A 23,172-nucleotide genomic window follows, 5' to 3' on the forward strand; every position below is an offset into this window, starting at 1 on the left:
AACTGACCACTGGAGACCGGCCATCCACAGCAGTAACAAAGTAGGGCAATAACTAACAGCGATTAAAGGAATATTGATGGCCTGTGACACACAGCATCCTGAAAAATGCTATTTGGTCAAATAGCTGCAATAATTAAGTATATGAGGGTCAGTCAATTTTATCTGCTGCTTTTATTTGGATCGATTATTTAGTAAACTGGCCAAGCCTCAGAGAGCATTATTGCTGAGTGCCGTGTTGATTTCATAGCGCAGGTGCTTCTGCCAAGTCACACAGCAGCAGCAGCTCACAGTGAAGAGGAAACAAGGTGTTATAAATATAACTACACGAATGATTCATCATATCACTGCTCACTTTCTGCACACGTTGACCTTGTTCTGTGATATTTTGGCCGTTAAAATCATTTCAGTGCGTCCTTTAATTTCAGAACATTATGTTCTTGATAGCCGAAACCTTTGTTACTTCTCCCAAAAAAGGAAAACAAGCACAGAGGCCTGGTGTAAAATATTCTCACCCCGGATTGATAAACATTAGCAGAGAGCAAAAATAATGAGTTTTGGCCGCGTAAGACCTTGGTGCTGTTAATGTGATGCAGTGGTTAAAAATAAACTAGGGCCATTTAGAGGCTTCTCTCCGAGTTGATTGATTAAACATTAACCTGCTGGATCTGGGATATTTCTTATTAATCACAGGTGGCACAGACTTAACTGAGCATGAGGAAGGCATGTGCGCAAGAAGATCCACGCAGGCGGCGCACTGTAAAACACGCACGCACGCACACACACACACAGAATTCATGTTATCATAGCATATGCCGTTTAGCGGATGCTTTAATCTGATGAGTGATGCAGTTTTAGTGCGGGGGGAGCCAGTGGGAGTCAAACATCTAACTCTGGTGGTACAATTGAGTTACGCACGCACACACACACACGTCCACATCTCCATATCAAACAGAACATTGTGGGAATTGCCATGACCTAATGCATTTCTTATCTGACATTTGATTACACATTTCACAGAGGAAACCACTTTCCTCTTGTCTACAGCAAGATGTCCAGTGAGAAAACTAACCTTGACCAAGGGAGTGAGCACTTTTCTAAAGGTGTGGGTGGCAGATCTGTGATCCTGGCCCGGCAGATACACTGTACAGCAGCCCAAAATCCCATTAATGACACTGAAACAGAACAAAATCTCTATCAGACTTTCCTCATTTTCCCACAGTCGGCGACTGAGTGCGTGGAGAAACCTACCACACTCCAATAATGTCACTAAATATTCAGCCACTGTGAAGCAAACAGGCCTTGCTTTGATCTAGCTCTGATGTGGGTGGTCAGTATCCACAACTACAACATTCTTCAGTTTGAGACTGGCAGAGTCCTGAACCTGCCTCAGAAATAGCTAAGTTTTTCTTGCCGTAACCCCGGGTGACTTTTATGAGAAAATTGACAAAGTAAATATCCTTTCAGCTGTTTCCCTATGAATAATGTACACAGAGGCCGATGGAGTGCTTTCAGAAAAACTGCTTCAGGGTTGTCCCTGCACGTCAGCTGTCATCGCGTGATGCGGGTGGCGGTCCTGGCGCGGGGGCTCACGGCAGCACACAGGTGCCCTTTTCACTCCCAGGCCGAAAATGACAAATTCAATAAACTCAAGACACGTCTCCGGCGCACCTATGGAATCAAACACACCTGACAAGCGGCTGAAGGGCTTCTTCCCACTCGTTCTGACATCCCATCTTGACATCTTCTCAATATCAATATCTCATTCAGCAGCCGCGGAATATCTCTCCATCTCACTAGCATGCTCTGACACTGTGAGAAAGAATAAGAATATGTGTCAGAGGTTGTGGGACTCGAGGTAAGATTGAGATGAGGAAACTGAATCTGCGAGATGACATTAACAGAGAGTGTCCCCAACTGTGTGTGTGTTTAAGCCCCAGAGCAGACAGGCCTGGCTAGGGTTACCGGCCGTAATTCTGATGGTGAAAGGGCCACAATCAGCCTACTTAATCTCGGAGCTGTTCTTTAAAACCAAAGAAAGACGATCTGTCTCCATTCTACTGTACAAAACAAGGAGACATGTGATTTATCCTAAAATGGAAATGTACATTAAATTAAATTTGCCTTTAGGGGCATGGAGGACAGCCTTGTGACCGCAGGTTTTTCTGCAACAACAAAAAAGGTGCTTGTACTCCGTCGAAAGGCTCATTCTCATAAACCTATCCTGACCCGAAAGAACAAACCCCTGACATCAAATTTTAAAGAATTAGCATCACAATGGGCTAAATGTCTCCCTTGTAGTAAAAGCCCAGTAAAACGGCCTTGCAATTTCAGTGGTGATGATAAACTAGGAGACGCAGATAGCGGGAGCACTGTGCGTGAGACAAACCCTCACTGTACATTCATTAGCATCCCTGAAGGTTCCCATCTGACGGTGAGGGAAACAGAGCACTGTGGCCGTTCTGCAAGCATGAGTGCCTTATTAAAGAATGGCCCAGGGAGCCTCAAGTCGGGTGAGTCTGGTCCATGAAGAGCTCACATTCGGGCTCCCACCTGTTTGTCTGGGTACTCCTTTGGCACAATAGGTCATGAAATACAATATGGGCCTGTGCCTTTCTTTCTCACCACACAAAAGGCAAGGAGCGGATGAACTGCAAGATAAATGACCTTGACATTTGGATAGTCTCCAGATTGTGCCATAAAAATAAACCATGCAAAGAAAACCCCCAAACTCTCATAAGTCAGAAGCAGAACTTAAAGGTAGAACAAACAGGAGACGAGCGAAGAAAGAAAGTGTTTTTGTTTTTTTGGCAGACTGATATTTCCTAGAAGGATTTGATTGCTCCTCTGTGATAATTGTGAGAGTGCACAGGCCTGAAAAATCTCCGTGTTTGTACCTGCGACGTGGAGGGTTTTCCTTCCAGACAGCTGTGTACACTCTGCCTTCATTTTCCACAGGAAGCACGACGAGAACCACAGGAAGATAAAAGCAGCATGACATGGCTGGAGGAAAAAGACAACACAAATCTGACTTTTACAAACAAACAAAAAATAAAAATTTAGGCCATTTGGGGAAATGAAATGCTGTAAGAGACTGCTAGTTCGCCACACTGACAGATAAAAGCACACTAAACAGTGAGCAGCATTTGGTAAAAGACCTCAAAACTAAGAGGAAATGAGTATTAGACATGTTTTAAATGTTGTATGCTATTACACAGAGAGAAGGCCTCTGAGCCGGGCCATCACCTGAGCATGATTGACATCTTGGGCAGGTGTGCCGGTGCATCCAGGGTAAAAAGTGAACCGCGGCTAGCTCGCCATTGTTGTCGGCGGATCTTTGATCTCCCAGTGGTAGGCCGGATCCTCAGTGGGGAGTCCAGGCCGGGCCCCAGGCTACGGTTTGTATCGACTCAGGAGGGCTGACAGCACGAGGCAAGAGATGTGGTGGTGGTGGTGGTGGTGGTGGTTGGGGCTCCAGCTTCCCAAGACCGCTTCCGTGCAGCTTCATCTCAGCCTGACCTGCACATTGATGGAAGGAAGGTACAAGTGAAGAAGAGCAACATGTTTTCCTCCAATCAGACATAAGGAGCGGAGAAGGACTTTTACTTTCCCTTGTGATGGATTAGTCCAAACACCACAAGATCCACTTAAACCTGCTGTCAGTTCTGGGGAACATTCATTATTTCTCAGACAATTTAGTTTCGACTGACAATTTAGAAAAATACATAAAGGCCTTTGCTGAAAATATTCAAAGCAAAATAAAGTAAAAATGGACAGATCAAATAGTTAGAATTACAAGAATGTGTGTAGGAAAGAATACGTTAATTTGCAGTGGAAACAAATGATTTTTCTGTGGCAGCTGTGCACACAGCCCGTACTTCAGGCTGGCCCTTTAGTGAACCTTCAAGTGTACAGTAAGTGGGCAGGAGTGGCTTAAAGCTAAAGAGAGTAATGCTGATGGTTGCCATCCTCTCCAGACGCCAAATGCCACCAAGCCATTTAGCACAAATGAGGAAAAAAACAACAACAACAACAACAAGAGGTAACTCTTAAATAAAGCCATTAGAGAGGATGTCACAAATAAATCCGCATATGTAGGAGCGCGTGTTTAAAACTACAAGCGCATCCCAGAAAGCGCGGTGTCAGGGGTAGCTGCAGAGGAGTGGAGGAGACTCACAGCAACACAATAAATTGTGACAGTGAGCAGGGCAGACCGGGACAGCCCCTCTTAGTCTGTAGCGATTGTGTTTCAGTGTGTTCGCCCCGGCTCTTCCTGTGGTGCTCTGTGTTGTGGAGCAAAAAGCCACTGCTGGGAGCCACAGTGGAAGAGATCAATTGTACACATTCCTGCCACCTGAGATTCAAGTGTTTCTGTAATACTGCACAGCTCAATCGATACCCAAGCAAGGAACCGAGGGGCAAGAGCCCGGTCGGTGCATGCTTAGTGGTGGGATGACTCACGCAGAGATAAGGCATGTATATTTACTGCTGTTTATTTGGACTCCCCACCTGTGAGCAGCCCAAATGACATGAAGACTCCTCTGGCTCTTATTTTATTTTAGTCCGTCTATTTATGTATTCCAGTACTTCATGTAAGGAAGTACTCCAGCAATACTCCAGTAATTATTATTCATTTAATCTGTTTCTTTCTTTTTCTTTTTTTTTTTTCTTAATGCATTTTATTAGATTACTATAATAATAATAATAATGATGATGGTAATAATAATAATAATAATGTATTTTTATAATATTTTTTTGTTACTGTTTAATTGCATAAGATTTAAACTAAGGCACACGCAAACGAAGTACGCACATAATTAGCAAGGAATGCGGAGCAGTTTTCTTTTTCTTTCTGTCCTTTGAAGGAATCTCTCAGGAAGCCGATGTACTGCACAAACAGAGCTCGGGGAACAGATGTGACTGTTAAAAAGAAAACAGGCACTGTGGGCAAGGATCATTTAGCTTCGACGTCTTGAAATCTAAAACGTAAATATTGGGGATTTGGGCTCCGCGAAGAGGAGGGGAGAGAGAGCCGAGGATGCTGGACAGAAATTAACAGATCCTGTATTGCAGGATGTGCAACGATGTGTTAAATTAAATGCAGCTGTTGAAATACAAAAGGGGGAAAAATTCAGTTTGAATAAAAGAAAAGAGAGAGAGAGAGGGAGAGGGGGGGAGAGGGAGAGGGAGAGAAATGCAAAAGCAAACGCCGTTTAAAGCCGTCAAAAGGTTTATCCGGATAAGCGTGTGATCGTTTTGACGACTTCTTTTGGAGCTTTGAGGCAATTTATTAGACCGACGCATTCTTAATGAAAGGTGCATTTCCAACACGAGAAAGATACTCTTCAGGAGATATATAAAATATGGAAAATAAATATCAGCTGCAACCCCAACACCGCCTCTCTTCTACGCGCTCAGACTTTTATTTTTATTTTTTTATCTTATTTATAATAAGTGTGTTTTTCATTCTGCGTAAAAGGCCGTGAATCAACTTGGTCTCCGAGGATTAGCCATTAATTGGTGATTTCAACAGAGTGGCGACGGGAATTATGAGGTTAAAACTGCGATCATTTTAAATTAAAGAGCAGGGGAGCTCACACCATCAGTGACTGCAGCCAAGCCTCAGCTTCTTTTTTTTTTTTTTTTTTCTGCAGTGTGCCAGTGCGCAATAACTGAAGCCCAGGATGCAAAAACAGAACAGTTTTTTTTTTTATTTATTTTTATTTCTGCTCTTCTTTAAAATGATTTGATGGGTGAAAATGGTTGTGAGTTATTGTGAAGTTTAAAAAAAAAAAAAAAATATGAGGGAATAAAATCACACAAACACACAAGGTTTCTTTTGGAAAACTGATGTATTTGATTATTAGAGTAAAGAATTACAGTATCTTAGTTGTTAGTAGGTATTAAAGTGTAGAGAAACTGGACCCATAAAGATCTTCCAACTTTCCAAGAAAGTGCATGTAACAGTCCGAAGGTTTGTTAAACCCAATATATATTTATATTTATAAAAACACTATCATTTTGTCCCCTGGCCGTGATGGACTTCTCGTGTGAGCTTTATGTACATTTTCTTGCGAGGGAGTTTGTATTTCCACGTCTGAACATATTTACAGAAGCTTCAACACATAACTTTGCACTTGACGTCAGTGAGGATGCTGGGACATAGCAGCAATGTGGAAATCCAGCTGAGAAACTAAAGGAGAATCCTTCTCATTTGATTGGCTGTCTCGGGCTCCAAAAACAAGGAAATGGACCAGGTCGAATGTTTCCCTCTTAGTAACTGACTTGCTCTCAACGACACCACAATACGAGCAACAGGAAAAAAAAAAAAAAAAAAAAGAAAAGAAAGAGATTGAGGGAAAATATTACGGAAGTAAACAAAAAGTAGGAAGTACAATAGACAGAGACTGTAACAACGAAAACAAGTTAACACTAAAGAAATCCTTGAAATGTAGCAAACTTCAATGTTTTGTCTTCCTTAAATAAGATAAAGGTAAATAACAATCAGAAAGAAAGGAACTACCACATCATTCAGTCCCTTGCCTGACTCGCATTGTTTTGTCCCGATGGGGGGGCGGGGGGGCATGAACACACAGATGTTAGACCATCTACAGAAGATCAGTGTACATTATTTACAGCAAGTCTGTTTGCGTATTACAGGGCTAATGCATCACATGAACATAGACAGTTCGGTTATAGCTACTACAGACAGAAAAATAACTTAATGCCAAGGTAAGGTTATCTAACCAGATATTCTACGTTTCAAAAGTACAATTTTTAAGCACCCATACATACCCATTCTGGCTTTAAAATAAACAAAACCTAACTGTTAATGCTTTCACTTGGTTTCAAGCAAGGTTATAATCACTAATAAATAAGCTCCTTAAAACTATAACATGTACATTGTACAAAAAAAAGCAACTTGTCTTCACACTCATGTTCGTAAAGATTCAATGGCGAGCAAAGCAGTTCAGTTGATTTTGTCCCTGTCTCGGTGTATTCCTTTCTCTTCTTCTGTGTGTGTGTGTGTGTGTGTGTGTGTCTACATATGTTTACAGTATGCCTTTCGGCATCTTCGCGCGTCTGTGCCCAACCAGAGGACATACGCTCTAATTAGTGACAATTTCTTTATTGTCCTCCATGAAACGTGTGAAGCGGAAGTGGGACCCATTCTCTGTGTTGGCCATTTTCTCCAGACCAGCCAGAGCAGCGTTGGGCTCCGTGCTGTGTAGCTTGTCTAGGCTGCCGGTCAGGCCACCTATGGGAGAACTACCCCCATTCCCCACACCACCTGACATGTGCGGGAGGCCTCCATTCTGGATGACAGAGATTTCATTTGTCTTCATTGCCAGGCCATTGGAGAAGGCTGCGGCGTACTGGTTCCAGAAACTTGCCGGATCCCCGTTGCTTGCCCTCGATGCCATGTCCTTCTGGAAGAGCTCGGGAAACTTGACTGGGTTGGTGCCCAGGAAGGCCATTGGCCCATCCACAGAGAGCCTACGGCCTCGTCTGGCAGGAGCGCTGTTCCACATGTGCGTGCCCATGTGAACCTACACAGACAGAGAGGGAGCAGAGGGGAAGGGAATAAAAGAAAGGGAGGAGAGAGACAGAGCAATGAGAGCGATGAAAATTAGTGATGTTTACAAACTTGGCCACAAGAGCTGCACATGAGATGATGCAATGGAAAAAATAATAATAATGCTTGACTGTGAATTAAAATAGCTTCACACCCTGGGTGCAGCAGACTTATGCTGTGAGAGGTACCCAACATGGTGTAAACATCTTATTTTGGCGAGACTGATACATGCAGTTTAATCTAAACTTTAATTTACTCATCTCACAAGGGGACCACACAGCTTTGGCTAAAATTACACTGTCCAGTTTCATTGCTCCAGCCAGTATTGCATGTGACATTTCACCTCTGCTCCTCCCCTCATCTAAGACATTTTTTTTCTCCTTCATAATCCTTGAAAAATACATTCAAATAAAACTGAGTTTGAATGTATTTTATGTTAAACCTTTTACAAAACTGTTGTTTTTTTTTCTCTCTGTTTACTTACTTCTGTTTCTAAGTCACATAAATCTCTGTGTGAGACTAGTAGCAACAAAGTATGTGACCTTTAAAAATAAAGATTAACATGTATTTCAAATTCCTGTTTAGGATTAAGGATTGACCCACTTAAAAAATAACTGTCATAATTTCATAATGAATCCAAATAACTTCTGCAGTTAACTCAGCAGATAATTTTCCTAATGATTTAGGCGTGTGGCATTCTTCACAGGATCTGTTATGGAAAACTACACTGATTACCTATGATAATTAATTCTGTGCATTGAATCATTCGTAGCCGATCGCATTCTGAAACTTCTCCCCAATACTCGTATTAGTTGCGTGATTCAGCCTTTCCCCTTAAGTATGTTTTTCTCATAGAGCCGTTCCTTTCATTAATTATACACCATTACCACCACTTGATGCCGAGCGCCCTGACACGCCATATAAAACTAAATAACCACCCTGAGACTCATTTTTCACCGGCATTCTCACGCACAAACTTTTAGGAGACCGACAGTTTTCTGGGTGCTTCGACATTTACCTTGAGGTTTCCTTTGGTGGTGAAAGCCCGACCACAGATGCTGCAGGCGAAGGGTTTCTCCCCTGTGTGGGTTCTCTCGTGGATCTGTAGAGCACTAGAGGAGGAGAAACACTTGCCGCAGGTGTTGCAAAAGTGTTGTTTGGGGGTCCTGCGTGGTGGAGCAGCAGAAAGAACCGGGGAAGTGGATGCAGATGATGTGACCAAGACAGGCGGGGTGTCCTTGATCTCTTGGTGGAGGCCATGGAAGAAGCCGTTGACCTCTGGTTTGTTGAGAGACCCAACAGAGAGGAGGGAAGGGGTCGGGCTGGAGGACAGGCTGGTATTTGATGGCTCAAAGAGCTGTGAGGGCAGGTCTCTCATTTGATGGGTTAGCATGTGCTGCTTAAGGTTGCCCTTGGTGGAGAAACCTCTGTTACAGGCCGTGCAAATAAATGGTCGTTCTTTGGTATGGCTTCGATAGTGAATGTCCAAGGCACTCTGACAAGCAAAGGTCTTCCCACAGATGTCACAGGATGTGTTCTTGATGGTGCTACGCTCACGGAAGGGGAACATCATGCCAAGAGGGTCTTTTGAGGGAGTGACAGATGTCAGGTCCAGGGCTCCGATGTTGGAGGGGTGAGAGTGCAAGAGGCTTGCACTGGTGTGGTCCACAGAAAAGGCCCTATGGTGCCTTTCTTCGAAGCTGGGGGATTTACGTGGTTGTAGGTGGATGCCAGTCGGGGATGGCGCCTGCATGGAGGAGGTAGATTCTGACAGAGCTGGACTCCCGGCGCTTTGGCTTTCAACATCCCCTCCCAGAGACGAGGAGTCATTTGTGAGGCAATCCCCTTCAACTAAGCCATTTGCACTAACTTTCATTTGGCTAGCGTGGAATTCCTCCATCTCATTATGATGGGCATTCTCTTGGCCATTCTTCTCTTGCCCCTCCTGGCTAGACATTTCAGGGGGAGCTGGGGAGTTACACAGACTATCATGTGAAGCATCAGCCGACCGGGGTGTGTCTGGCACACTGCTGTCTGGGCCTTCTTCCATTCCTTCCATGTTGTCATCAGAGAAGTTGTCCAGGTCGTCAAAGTTTCTCTCCTCAAACGAACCAGTGTCAGAGACCATGGACTCCGGATAGTTCTCTGGCACAGGGGTGTTGGGGATCTGGCCACCCATGTGCATGCGAATATGTTGCTGTAGAACAACAGCGTTTGTGAACTTCTTCTGACAAATGGGGCAGGAGTGTTGAACTCTAAGAGGAGGCATAGCCCTATGGACGCTGTAGTGGGTCTTAAGATTTCCCTTTGTGGTAAATGCCCTACCACATATTTTACATTTGAAGGGCCTTTCACCAGTGTGAGTGCGATAGTGCATTTTTAGAGCACTTTGGCAGCTCAGCACCCGGTGGCAGATGACACATTCGTTTGGATCTGTCACCTTCCTGTCAATGTTCTCCACAAGCTGTTGTAGCTTGGAAGTCTCGGAGCCCTGGAGAGGATCCAAAATGCCGCCAAAAGGGAACTTAGCCTTGAACTGATCGGACATAAGAGGCATGAGCGGGTTGGTCATCATGGGTGGGCTGTTAGATGTTGTATACTCAGCAGTGCTCTCTGAAGCAGAGCTCACATTTGTCATGAAGCCTGAGGAGTGACTGCTTTCTTCAGTTTTTCCATTTGAGGTAGGCAAAGTTGCACCTTCACCCTCTTCAGACACTCGATCATTACTTTTAGCTGAAGGCTCGGCAGCACCTGAGTCACTCTTTGAAGTTAAAGAAGGGCTAGTTATGGCTATTGTATGATCCTCCTTTTTGATGAAATGTGGCAGGCTTGGCATGGTTGGTGGCAGCAGCATGCCAACTGAGGACGTCAGAGTGGGCAAAACAGGTTTGCTGTCCAGCCAGCTGGTGACAGGTTTTTCAGGGGGCATAGACATGCCGTATGGAATGCCGGTGCTTGTTGGTATGTTATCTAAATGTTCAGGAACAGGGTAGGGATTCATCTGGATGTGTGGGTATTTTTCTTTATGACGCTGAAAATGCACCTTCAGGTTACCACGGGTAGAGAAGCGGTTGCCACAAATATTACACTTGTATGGTCTCTCGCCAGTGTGAGAGCGCAGGTGGATTTGCAAGGCACTGTCACTCCCAAATACCTTGCCACAAAACCTGCACTTGTGTTTGAAGAAAGCGTCATCTGAGCTGCTTTTGTGCTCAAATGAAGTGACATTTGGCGGCTTGCCTTTCCTCTGCTGAGCCAAAGCTGCTAAAGAGTTGAGGTCCTCTACGGTAGTGCCAACGCTGGGCAGAGAGCTGGAGAACATGGGGTTTCCAGGTGGAGGCTGAGGTAGAAGGGGATTCACTGCAGAGCTTAACAAGCTACCTATTCCAAATGCTGGCGCTGATGACTTAGCTAGTGAGGAGTTGCTTAGCTGAGTGTGGAGGCTACTCATATGACCCGGCCTCTTGTCAGATGACTGGGGATTGACTGTTGATGGCCCCAGTGTGGTAATGTTCTGAGATGTCTCACTGCTGCTTGGATTGGATTGAGGTAGCTGAGCTGCTGCAGCCAGCTGCTTTAGGCTGCTAATACTGGCTGACTGACTAGCCAGGTTCTGCGCTAGGCCTGCGGCTGCAGCCAGCTGCTGGGAGAGATGTGAGCTGAGAGTGGTCAGTGGGCTGGCAGCAGGCCCCATTGTGCCTGGAGCAGAAGTTGGGGGCACCTGCATTTCTGGAGACTGGGAAGCCAGTAGCAGTATCTGGTGACGGATCTGCTCAATAAGCTGCAGCTGGTGGATCTGTTGCTGTTGTAGCGCTAAGAGCTGCTCCATCAGGGCTGGCACTGCCACCCTGGGACCCCCAGTGGAACGAGCTTCTTGGGAAAACTGAGCAACAGCCACTTTGGTGCTTTGCAGATTTTCAATTATGACATTGCTGTTGATCATGGAGAAGTTCCCCAGTTCAGTTAGGTTACTGAGCTGAGGTAGCGAGGCAGAGATAGGTGAAGTTCCTACTGCAGGGCCACAGGTACCCCTGCCAGAGTGGCTGCTGACGGTATTGATGGGACTCCCGCTATCTGTGTGACTGCCTTCCTCTTCATGACCACTGCTCATTCCGGAAACATCCACGTCCATGGATTCGTCTTTTTCAAGAGTGTTCAGCTCCAAAAGGTCGCTGCACTCTGTTAGATCAGTGTTATTAGCTGTGTCATTCATCTGGTCATCGGGATTATGGGGAGGAGACCCAGGCGAGAATGTTCCAGCAGGGGAGGCAGGATTTTCATTCACTATCAGAACTAACTGATTTTTAGTGCAATTCTTCTGGTGTTCTTCAAGATCTGATAGTTCAAAGAACTCGGCACAACATCTGCTACAGACATGGGCGTCTGACTCCTTGCAGGGGGGGTCTTCGGAGCAAAGTTCTGTGTCCCCTGAAAAAGAGGAAACAGGGATTAGTGATTAGAAATGTTTTGCAGCTGAAGAAGCAGCTTTATCTCCTTGCATTCCATTGTTGCTAATCTTAAGTTAATCAGTTTTACACTTATCCTTTTGATGTGCTCACAAAAACAACGATCGAAAGGCAACAATAAGCCAACAGAAATGAGAAAAGGCCTTATTCAACGCAGTGGATAAGACAGGATACAAAATCAATGGGAACTACTCAAATATTGCTTAAAAGTGATCTTTGAAGATATACATCTGGGTTTCATCAACCCAACCAAAGGTAATCATTTTCTCCAGATAATCCATCAAAATATAGAATAGAGTGAAGTGAGGACATTGGGTCTTAATGAAATTTCATAGAAAGGCATTGATTTCCTATATTCCATGCCCTTCAAAGTCTACTTGTCCACTCGGCGCAAATCAAGCATTTGAAGGACTTATTAGACTTTCAATTTGCTGTCAACTTTGCTCATTTTCAGCCAACTATGGGCATCTTGGACAGGTTATCTATGTCACTAAACTAATTTGTATCCACTCAGCCTGCAATCACAGGGAGACATGAACAACAGAGCCTGTGGCACCCAGACTGCTTCATGCACACACTTAACAGAACAAAGCCAAACAAAGAGGGGAAAAAATGTCAGAATTTCAAAGTAAAGTGTGCCTAATTTAATGAAATTATTTATCAGGGTTAAAATGTCGTTGTTTAATTGAAAATAATAAAAAGCGCATTTAATTCTTCAGTCGCTGCACTTTTGTTGCATAGTTGTGAATGTACTTTAACCTTAAAACATTATCAACTACAGCAAAGGCAGTCATCAGAAAATTCTTCTGGGGGCGAAAAAACAAAACGAAACAAAAAGAATGTGTTTAAAAAATAACTTGGTCAAAACTAAAGAGTAGGGCGGTACATCAGAATGCATGCTTTGCAAACTTGCCAAAACTGACAAACTGGACTCACCAGCTCACTGAACAAGCAGCACAGACTCTGCAACGTCTGTTGTTGCATGGATGAGTATTCAGAAGTAATGACCACCTTTCAAATGCGCACAGAAACAGCTTTTCAAATTTTCCATTTTAATAAACAGGACGAGTCAGGGAGCGAAAAGGCAAGGCGACACCCTGCCCCCAGAGCCACTGCTGTGCTCCAGACTTTCCTTATTCATTTCCCTCTTTGTCACACTAAAATCTCACTATTTAACATACAAGTTGATTTACAAATTGCATTTCTCTATGAATCCCTTTCATTGTGGCTCTGGCCCCTCTACAGTTTCATCAGGGCCAAGAATTCATTTGCAAATGAAACCCAGAGAAGTGCAGCCCTGCCCCACAGAGAGACAGGATGCCTTCCCATTGTTCGCGCAGCATGGGAGCGGCGGGGATCGTCGGCACAGCCTGGCCCTGCTCATCTCAGTCGACTCAAAGCAGATCCTGTTTAATTCAGGGATTATCTCCCCCAATGTTTCTCCGCTCAGAGACATCAGATAACGCAAAGTTGCCATGACAGTAAACCCTGGCCCTCACACCACCAAACCATGCAAACAGGGAAGCCTCAACTTTAATGATAACTTTTCATGTTAAATCCCCCTCTTCCACCCGCCCGCGTACCTACACCCCAAGTGTTAATTTTGAAAAAATGTGTTTGATTCATAGTGTGAAAAATGTGAGGTATTAAATAAACACCTTTTCTCTTTTCTCAAAGCTCACTGTACACGCATTAGTGTGAAAAAATGCAATCATATGACAATGAGCGGGATGAAAATAACAGAATATCTATTGAAAGGAGAGAAAACTTTGTCTCACAAACTTCTGGAGGATGCGGTAAATGTGCGTTTTCAAGATCAGATCTTCACAGAACGCAAGATACACACACAACACAAAATACACGTAATAAATAGGGAAACAACTGAAGGCACCGAAAACAACGGATTCACCATCAAAAATAAAGTGTGTGTATTTCTTTGATAAAATCAATTTTCCAACAATAGATAAAAACAAAATTTTACATAGAGCGCATTTTATAAATTCAATAAAGATTTTAAATAAAACTATGTTTAAGGTGCACGTATTAAAATAATAATCATAATAATAATAATAATAAAACCATAGCTAGAAGACAAAAATGAAGCAATAACAAGTGACATTTATTCCCCCAAAAATTATGCATTTCTCTTTTATCAATTAAGGGTCCAGAAAAAAATATTTTCATCAAATTGTGCAGTGCAGCAGCGAACGGTTTGGAGTGTGAGAGAGGAAAACGTTAACAATGCCCTCCCAGAAGCAAAACACACAAATAATTTCATCGACAACTTCAGTGTTTGCACGGCTCCAGATCTGATCTTTAAACTTTGCAAAACTGTGTCCTGCTTCACCCATAAAAGGAATCAAAGCTAAATTAATGCATCGCTACAAATCCACCACACACATAAGACTTGTACAGCAAACAGCGCAGATGCTAGCATTAGGCTTAATTCCCAAAATAGCAAGGATTAACTTCGAATTAAAATCAAGATAAAGTCAAGCTGGTATGAAGAAGGAGTCTTTAAAACTTCTATAGAATCTCTATCAGTAGCACAACGTAAGCAGTGCGCAAGGCTAAAGGGCGTCAGGAAAGACAAAGAGCAGGAGGATACAGCCTCGGAGAGAGTGACCAAAGTCTGAATATGAGAGACAGAAAGTGAGGATTAGTCAGAAAAAAGTTGACGGAGAGCTTTGAGAGATCCTACATTATTTTTTCGCAGGGGGCCTCTGTGAGCCTCTTGACACTTGTAACTTCAGGAGGGTTTCTGCTCTCATCGTCTCCAGCCCTCAGGACTCATCCCACTGAACACTAGATGGGGTTCCACTAAAGCTGCCGTGGTCCAAGACAAGACTCAAATCTCAGAAGCTCTGCCCCGGTGACATGGTTAAAGCTTAAGGGGAGGGCAAAAAAAAAAAAAAAGGCAAAGCAAGTCCTCCAGGCTACACCTAGACTCACACAGACCACATAAACACTGGCAAAATGACAAGCGACTGCACTTTGTGTTTGCAGGGAACAACAGTGCAAAGGGGGCTGCCCTGCCAATCTCCCCTCTAGGGGGGCCACTCTGATAGGGCATAAGGGGATGGCCACCACATTGATAAGGCCTCGCAGTCGCGCACACTCTTGAATAAAAAGCCGAGGCCTTGCTGGGCCGCCTGCAGCTCCGATCAGCGGGGTCAATGGCGAGGCAGAGAGGAACACACTGAGCCCTGAACTCTGATCACCTCCACACAGAGGGACACTGGCAAAGGTTAAAACAGCTCAACATCCCACCCTCTGCAGCTCTCACTCCGACCTCCCAGTAACTACAACACTCAGCATCACTGATATCCAGCTACAAACACAATGACTTTCTGTTTCACTTCCGGCTACCACAACTCTCCAGAAGACACATTTATCCTTTAGCTAAATGCCACCGAACCCTAAGACAACACGGCCTGGCTCTTAGAATCACAAACACAAGACACTTTTAAACATGTGGAATAATATTGGATAAAATTGGGATTTTTTTATTTTTTATTTTTTGCATTCTGCAGTCTGTCAGGATTGGTGGCAAATGTGACTCTTCATCAGTCTTCGTTTATTAGATTTAAAGGAAAATGCAGGGGGAAAAAAACAGCACTCAGGAATTAACTGGGTTTTGCATTAATCGTCAAGTTCCCTAAAATCACGTGAAACGGGCTGCAGGTACCGTTTCTAAGCATGACTTTCTACTGAAACAAATAAGTGTTCAAATGAGCTGCACATGCCTTTCGGTCTGTGCTAAACATGAAGTGGCGTGAGAAAATTTGCATTGCACAAATTACATTTATAGGCCTTTATCCAGCGAGTCTAGACAGCGCAACTTTTTTTCTCCTCCCCGTTTGTATTTCTGTTTTATGAATTATCAAATAATTTTGGATTAAATAAAATAGTCAAAATGCAAATGGTGTGAAGTAAAATTCGACCACGGTGGAAAGCAAAAGTCCAATTCAATTAAGAAACATTTCTTGAAATTACGGAACATGTAAATATGTATTATTTCACAACAGTGGGTCCTGAAAGTCGGTCAACAAAAATTCACGCTGCAACGCAACGTCCTGTAACGAAATCCAAGCGTCATGAATGTTGTCGTGCGTTCTTATCAGTTTATCGAAGTTTTTGGTTCGGGTTTAATGTTGTCTCCTCGACAAAAACGCAACAGTCTACAATTAATTGCGACTTTAGTAGCTTCTGCTCTCCTCTCCAGTGCACAGTCCAATAATTCGCATTTGTGAAGGCCACTTTGCACAAAAGTCATTTCATATTTTAGGCACAGTGCTACTGTTAAAAGCGAAGCTATGACAACAACAAATAAAAATTCCCATAATAATATATATATATATTCAAACCAAGGCGAAAGCGTGCAAATAAAAACCAAAAATGTAATGTCTATGTTTATATTGGTTGAAAAAAAAACGATCCTTTATTTTGTAATTAAATATAACCCGGGTGTACATTTGTGTGTGAGTGTCTGAGTAAGACTGGAACTTCTGCTATTTGTGCAAAAAGCGTGAAGGATGAGTAAACTGAAGACGTTTCATTTGAATATCCGGGAGATGTGTTAGTTCGTTTGCGCTCTTTTGAGCTGTTTGCCTTTCTTTTATCCAACTTAACCCACTACAGTGTGAAAACGAGTCGCGACTTTTGTCAGATTTTAGTAAAAGAGGGAAGACACCGCGCAACTTCACGGCGAAGGACTGAAAGACGGCGGAAGGGGGAATTTCCGCGTCCCAGGAAAAGTTGGGAGTCCCGGCAGGAGCGACAGGGTGGTCCTCCGCAGACCGAAGGGAAGCTCCGAGGGGACCGAGAACTACGCCAGCCACCGAGAACAGGAGAGTTTCGTTGGTTTTAAAGCTGAGGCTGAGACTAAAAAGTTTTAAAAGTTTTAAAACACACAATACGAGCGCTAATGTGAGGAAAAAATCGCCTTGGGCTCTTGTTATTATCTTGAACCTATTTATCTTCCACATGCTATAATACCGATAATGGAGCCTTGAGCACAGATAAGTGAAATATAAAAGTCACCATAAATTAGTCTTCACGCCGGGAAAATGTGAATTAAAAGAAAACCTAAGCTTTTAAGTTTGGTGAAAAGTCGTTCAGGCTCTCATCAGGAAGACGATGGAATCTGCAGAGAAACTAAAAGCCAGAAGTATTAACTTTAACGGTCCGCTTTGCCCACAGGCGCGAGGAAACACCACAAAAGTGCGAGAAATTCGCGGTGCCTGGATACAAGGAGCGATAGTTTCTTAGACTCACCATTGTGCTCCGATAAAGGCAGATGAGGGTCGGATTGGAAGTGTTGCGGCTTCGCTTGTTTCCTCCGCGACATGCTGGCTGGCACATCAGCAGGCAAAGAATAAAAAAATGACTACAAAACCCTCTCAAAAATTACGTAAATCGAGCCCATCCACCGCGCATGTGCCCCGTTATGATTATCAATAATGCTCTGCGATTAATCATACGGGGGGCTTCTTTGAAAGGCGATTGGCACCTCGCCAGCCCCCCTCCTATTCAAATGAAGTCTCTTTAATCAATTAGCTCCTGATTTGCTGGGGACTCTTGTCTCTCTCTCAGCTCCCACCCAATGAGTTGATCCGGATGGGGAAGAAAGGCTGGGTTTTCCAAACTCCCTTTAGATACGGTTTAACCCCTTCTGTTAGCCAAGTCAAAGCTTATCTCGACTACTACAGGGGAATGTCAGCGTCTCGAGTCCATGCCTGCGACCGTATCTTTCACTCTTTCTCATTGATCAAGCAGAGATCACAGTTTTTCTTTTCTTTTTTTTTCCTCCTCTCTCCCCTCCTGTAGATGTGGACCGACAGGACGCTCGAAACTCAAACCTCCGCGATCTCCCAACAACTTTCTTCTCTCTACAGCCGGGAAGTCCGTCCTCCGCTCTCGCATCAAGATCGTTGTAATTCAGGTCTTGTTGTGCTGCACACCGACACCTACTCTCTGAAGAGTTTCAAGCGAGGCTCCCGGTGCGCTAAAACGCAGCGTCGCTCCAGCATGTTCCGTGCGTAAATGGCACCGGTGCGCGTTCCCCAAAGTCCACGGTGCGGTCCGCCGTCCCAATCAGTTTCATTTGATTATTATTAGTGGAAAGGGGGATTACTTACTAACACGTTTTCATCACACACTGCGTTCCGCGAATAAACAAACTTTGAGGGCCCGTGCGGCACTGGGACAAATGCGGAGCCCGGCCCATCCAGGATCTGATTGGTCACCGGGCTATTCAGTCACGCTACCATTCACCTCCACCTCCTGCCTCCCTCCACCCCTCCCTCCCTCTCTCCCTCTCTCTCTCTCTCTGTCTCTCTCTCTCTCTCTCTCTGATTGCGCACAGCACATCCAAACGCTCTGTGCGCGCTTGGTTGATCAGCGGTAAAGACAGCGGAGAGTCTGTTCATCTGAATGGGGATAAATAAAGCTTTTCATAACTTTATTACGAAACATTATTTAATTTTATAATTTTTTTCTGTGAATGTCTGTTTCTCAATCCGGTCTTGTGAGCTCACACACATGTCATCTCATACATTTCTTTTTATTTCTTAATTTTTTTTAAAGAAAAAAATAACTTTTTATCGTCTTCATTAAGTGAGTAGTAAAACAAATATGAGCGACTGCATGAGGGCCTTATGAAAAGTTTGATGTTTTAGGCCTTATGATGAACTTAAATTTATACTAATACTACATTTTTTTGGAAAGGTAATAATAAATGGAACTGTCATAACTTCAAAGTTATGATAAATTGTAAAACCATGTCTTAATGAAGTCAGTATATACGTTGTAAAACCCGCACCCAATGTACAATAATAATAATAATAACAATAATCATAATCATAATAATAACAATAACAACAATAATAATAATAATTCTTCTTACATCATGCAGTAACCGAAGTGCGCCTTCAGTTGGGATGTTGTAAGAGGGCAAGAGGTCCCACAGGAGCTTCGTGTGAGCGCCTGGCTCGAGTAGATTTATTACCTGAAAAAGATAAACGAAGCTCTCAGTCGGGCTGATTTTGAGAAATGAAGATAATAATGTTACTATAGGTGATGCCTCGGATGCCATTATTTTTCACTGAATATTTAAAGAGCAGCTGCAGGCTAGATGGATCTGGTCCTCTCTTGTGTCAGCTATCTTTTAGTTTCGACTAGCCTCGCTATTTACTTATTCATGAAAAAAGGAAAGAGCTGGGGGAAAATCAAATACATCTGATGGCCCTGAGTGATCGGCTTTATCAATGTGTTATGCTAAAATAATTAAACAATACATATATTTAAAAAAAAATAAAAAATTATATAATATATATCTTTGGGCATTTATAGATGTCTGAACTGTTTAAAAAAAACCTGGCAAGCAAATCGAAATGTAAGCTGTGACTAACCAAATCAAACAGCAAATGATCATTAATAGGGGGAAACGCGTATGTGTGTGCGCCGTTAAGAAGCCCATGCAATTATGTGCACCAAAGTTGAAATTGCCGGGAGAGGGAGAAAAAAGGGGTCTGCAATATTGTAATGTCCCGGGCGGGAAAATCAATGGCCAGTTAATTGATGTGAGTGTTGGTGTGAGATTGTAAACAGGGTGATTTGCAGCCCAGCCGAGCGGGAGACATTTTAAATGGGATTCACTCGGGACGGTGAGGATACAGTGTTAACAGTCACGGGCTGAATGACACAGGCGGACACAGTTTGGAGACCCGACAGACATCACTCACTGCCAGCACCTAAAAAACTTTTAAACTCCGGTTAAAAAGATTTTTTTTTTATATTTATTGATTTTTTTGATGCAGGTTTAATGTTGATTATAAAACATTATTTATAATATCCAGCATATAATTAACTGTGCATTCAAAGGTGGGGAAAGGGATTCTCAATCAGCTGTTTATTATTTAAATAACCTTCATCACATGAATATTATCGATTTTAAAACACATATTTCATATTAATGTCTAATTTCATATAAATTGCATGATTTTGATCTTATTTGTTCTAATAATAATTAAATCAAAAAGCATTTTTTTTTTCTGAGTATGAAATAAAGAATATTTTCTGAAGAAAGTGACAGTGACATAAAAAAAAAAGAAAAAAAAAAGTGCGCATTTCTCTGTTACGCGCAATCAATGCCGTGCGCGCCATATCAGAGAAGGTCCGGCCCGGGTGCCATCACTCACTATTATCACTGACATGTCATGATGGATCATACAGCTCAGAAACACTGCGCGTTTGAGCGCATAATGCGATAGTTAAAGCGGAGAATCTCCCGAACCGGAGCTGTTAGTGATCCTCAGCCAGTGTATTTCTAACTAGAAAGCCCCCCTCTTTTTTTCCTGCGTGACACCGTATTCAACACGTGGTGGGTTTCTATTCACGGTCCTGCTCCCAGCTAGACACGATGCCTGGAGAATTACAACTAGCTGGATCGGGCCTTCATCTAGGTCAGCTGCACGCGTGTGTGTGTTGTGTGTGTGTGTGCGTGCGTGTGTGTGTGTGTGTGTGTGATAACAGGAGCTCGTCGAGCCAGACGAGAAAACTTAGTGGTTTAAGGTTTACAAGGGTGCAGAGTCTCATGACTCCAGGATGTATAAGCAGACATCTATTTCACTGATACTCTGAACTGCTGCTACATGTGTCCTTATTACACGCCATAATTATTTGACAGGTTTGATTTACTAGAGACAGAGATACAGTTTAAGGCCATTTGTTAGAACCTAGCATAAGTTACAACTGTAAAATGAGTAGAGGCCTTAGATTTAAATACAGTGCTTGAACAAAATATTCCAGGAGACAGTACGGTGGCTTTACAAAATATGTGTTACTGAATAAATATAAAACCATTTCACTGACTTATTTTTGATTAACAGTGGGGGTCGAACGCTGGAGCCTTCGATGCCCATCGTTCCCATAATAAATATCAAGAAGTGCATGGCCTTATTAATGGCAGGCTGACGTCTTTCAAAAGGATTAGGAGCTTGATTAAAGGGATTGTTCTAAGCTGGCCTCACGCTCAAAGAAATAAAGAAATAAGCCCACATTTTCCTTGTCTCAAGTCTCACACACTGTAGGACTCCTAATGGCACAGATTTGTTCAAAGTGTCCGACTCCAAGTGGAAATATTTAAATTTCTAAGTGTAACCAAATCTTTTATTCTACCATATTTAAATCTCTGTGAATCAATTCACAGGACCTTAGTGTGTCTTCAGTAAGGCTCATAATAGACCTCATGAGCTGCAGCAGACGCGTGTATTTGCAGTATGAAGTGAAATCACTTTGTCTTGCAGATAATCAGAATGCAGCATTTGCAGCTCTGTTTTGCCACTAAAGAAATCCCATTGAAAAATCGCCTGCATTAAAATTCAGTACCTGCAGCAGCAGAGAATAGCCTCCATTAATTAAGAGATCAAACCCCCTCCATTGTCCTCCAGCGGCCCTGCCACCACTTGTCCCACACACCGTCTCCCCCCATTGTGGCCCCTGACAACTTCCTGCAGCATCACCCGATATCAATGGGCCGTGTTTGTTTTTACATTATCTCAGCTGCAGTTGCAGACACCCTCTTTCAGTCCCGTCTTGTTTGAGGGAAAACAAGCAAACATTCAAGAGTGCCGCAGAGGTGCTGGAGGTCACCGGCCCATCACACACACCCTGCATGTCCACGCTGTGTGAATGTGGGTCTGCATATGCCACTGGCATCGTCATCCTTGACACACACACACGCACACTCTGCACACTCTGGGTGATTGTGTGTGTGTGTGTGTATCAGCTGTAGCTGCTCAGGTACAAGTGTACAAGTGTTAAGAGATGTGTGCCAAAGGATCCCTGACAAAGAGGCTCGACCTCCCAGTTATTAGTGAGAGAGGCAAGTCGGCCAGCATTGTCCTCTAGACTGGTGTAACTGGAAACTAGACACCACGGGCAGAGTGCACTCACATCTGCATCCTGTTGCGCAGTTTGCAAACACTGGCATACTTTTGTTTTGAGAAAAAAATATATGTATATATACCTCAAGATGATTTTAGTACAATATAGATAGAAACTGATAGCAGTGTAACTTAGTCTTCTTATATTGATAATAGTGGTGTTTATCAGCCTTTTGAAATTCATAATTTATCTACACAAACTTTATATCACTTCCATTTAAAATTAAACAAATACAGTATAAAAGAAATACATAATATATAAGTAATATACAAGCATTTGTGAATAAATGCAGCTACAGCTTCACTTCTTTAAGTTTATTAACTCAACGCCTGTTTCTCATTATCGTGCACTCAACTTTTTTTTTGCTGAATAGATACTCTCAGTCACAGCGATGCATTCATCAAATCCTTCAATTGTTATGATACAAATTCACTTGATTGTATCTGATTAAACATGCTCGCTTGACTTGCATTAACGAGAAACACCACGGCACTGGACGACCACCAAGACTCCCATTTTAGCTCCTTCGTATTCTCGGAGAAAAAACAAAAAAAAACACACCCTGCTTTCATATGACATTGACAAATGATATTTGGATGAAGAGAGATGCTTAGATGGTTAGAAGTTTCACAGAATGGAGCCGGATTACACTGACACACATCACTAGGACTGGAGGTTACAGAGGAACCAAACACTCCAAACATCTTGAAGAAATTACACACATCATCCCCCGAAAGCTGAGTGTTTATGTATTTTTAAGAACCTGGAAGCAAAACTAAAAATTACACATGGAATTATCCCTGCATTACTTCACACGCTCGTAAACACAGAACGTACAGAATATACACATGCGATGTTTGTGTCACAGCCACAAAGCAAGCCGGGCGAGTAGTGAAACCACACAACAAAGCAGCGTGCAGGTAACCACCGAGCCTGCAGACACGCCACGTAAAACACACACACACACGAAAAAAAATAAAAACTCACGTTCTTTCAGTAAATACACCCACAAAGTTGAAACATATCAAGTGGTTTATTCGCAGCGACTCTGGGCACAAGATGTTTATCAACTGCCGCCAGACAGCTGTGTTGGTCGGCCAGCAGTTAACTGCGTCTCAGACAGCCTCTTATTGCTATTGATAGTTAGCATCAGTGTCCCGGCTGAGGAATGGGGCTGCTGTGGGC

At 43.2% G+C, this 23,172-nt stretch overlaps 1 protein-coding gene across 1 annotated transcript; it reads right to left on the reverse strand.

Annotated features, from left to right (window-relative positions):
• Positions 1-6,860: 6,860 nt before the first annotated feature.
• sall1a (spalt-like transcription factor 1a) lies at positions 6,861-17,389 on the reverse strand (the record flags this gene model as incomplete). Its single annotated transcript, XM_084540730.1, has 3 exons — positions 6,861-7,547; positions 8,592-12,001; positions 17,317-17,389. 3 exons carry the CDS (start codon positions 17,387-17,389, stop codon positions 7,107-7,109), a joined length of 3,924 nt encoding a protein of 1,307 aa, XP_084396856.1. The 3' UTR covers positions 6,861-7,106.
• Between the last annotated feature and the right edge of the window lie 5,783 nt (positions 17,390-23,172).

Source organism: Chelon labrosus, assembly GCF_963514085.1.
Source record: "Chelon labrosus genome assembly, chromosome: 3".
Classification (NCBI taxonomy): Eukaryota; Metazoa; Chordata; class Actinopteri; order Mugiliformes; family Mugilidae; genus Chelon; species Chelon labrosus.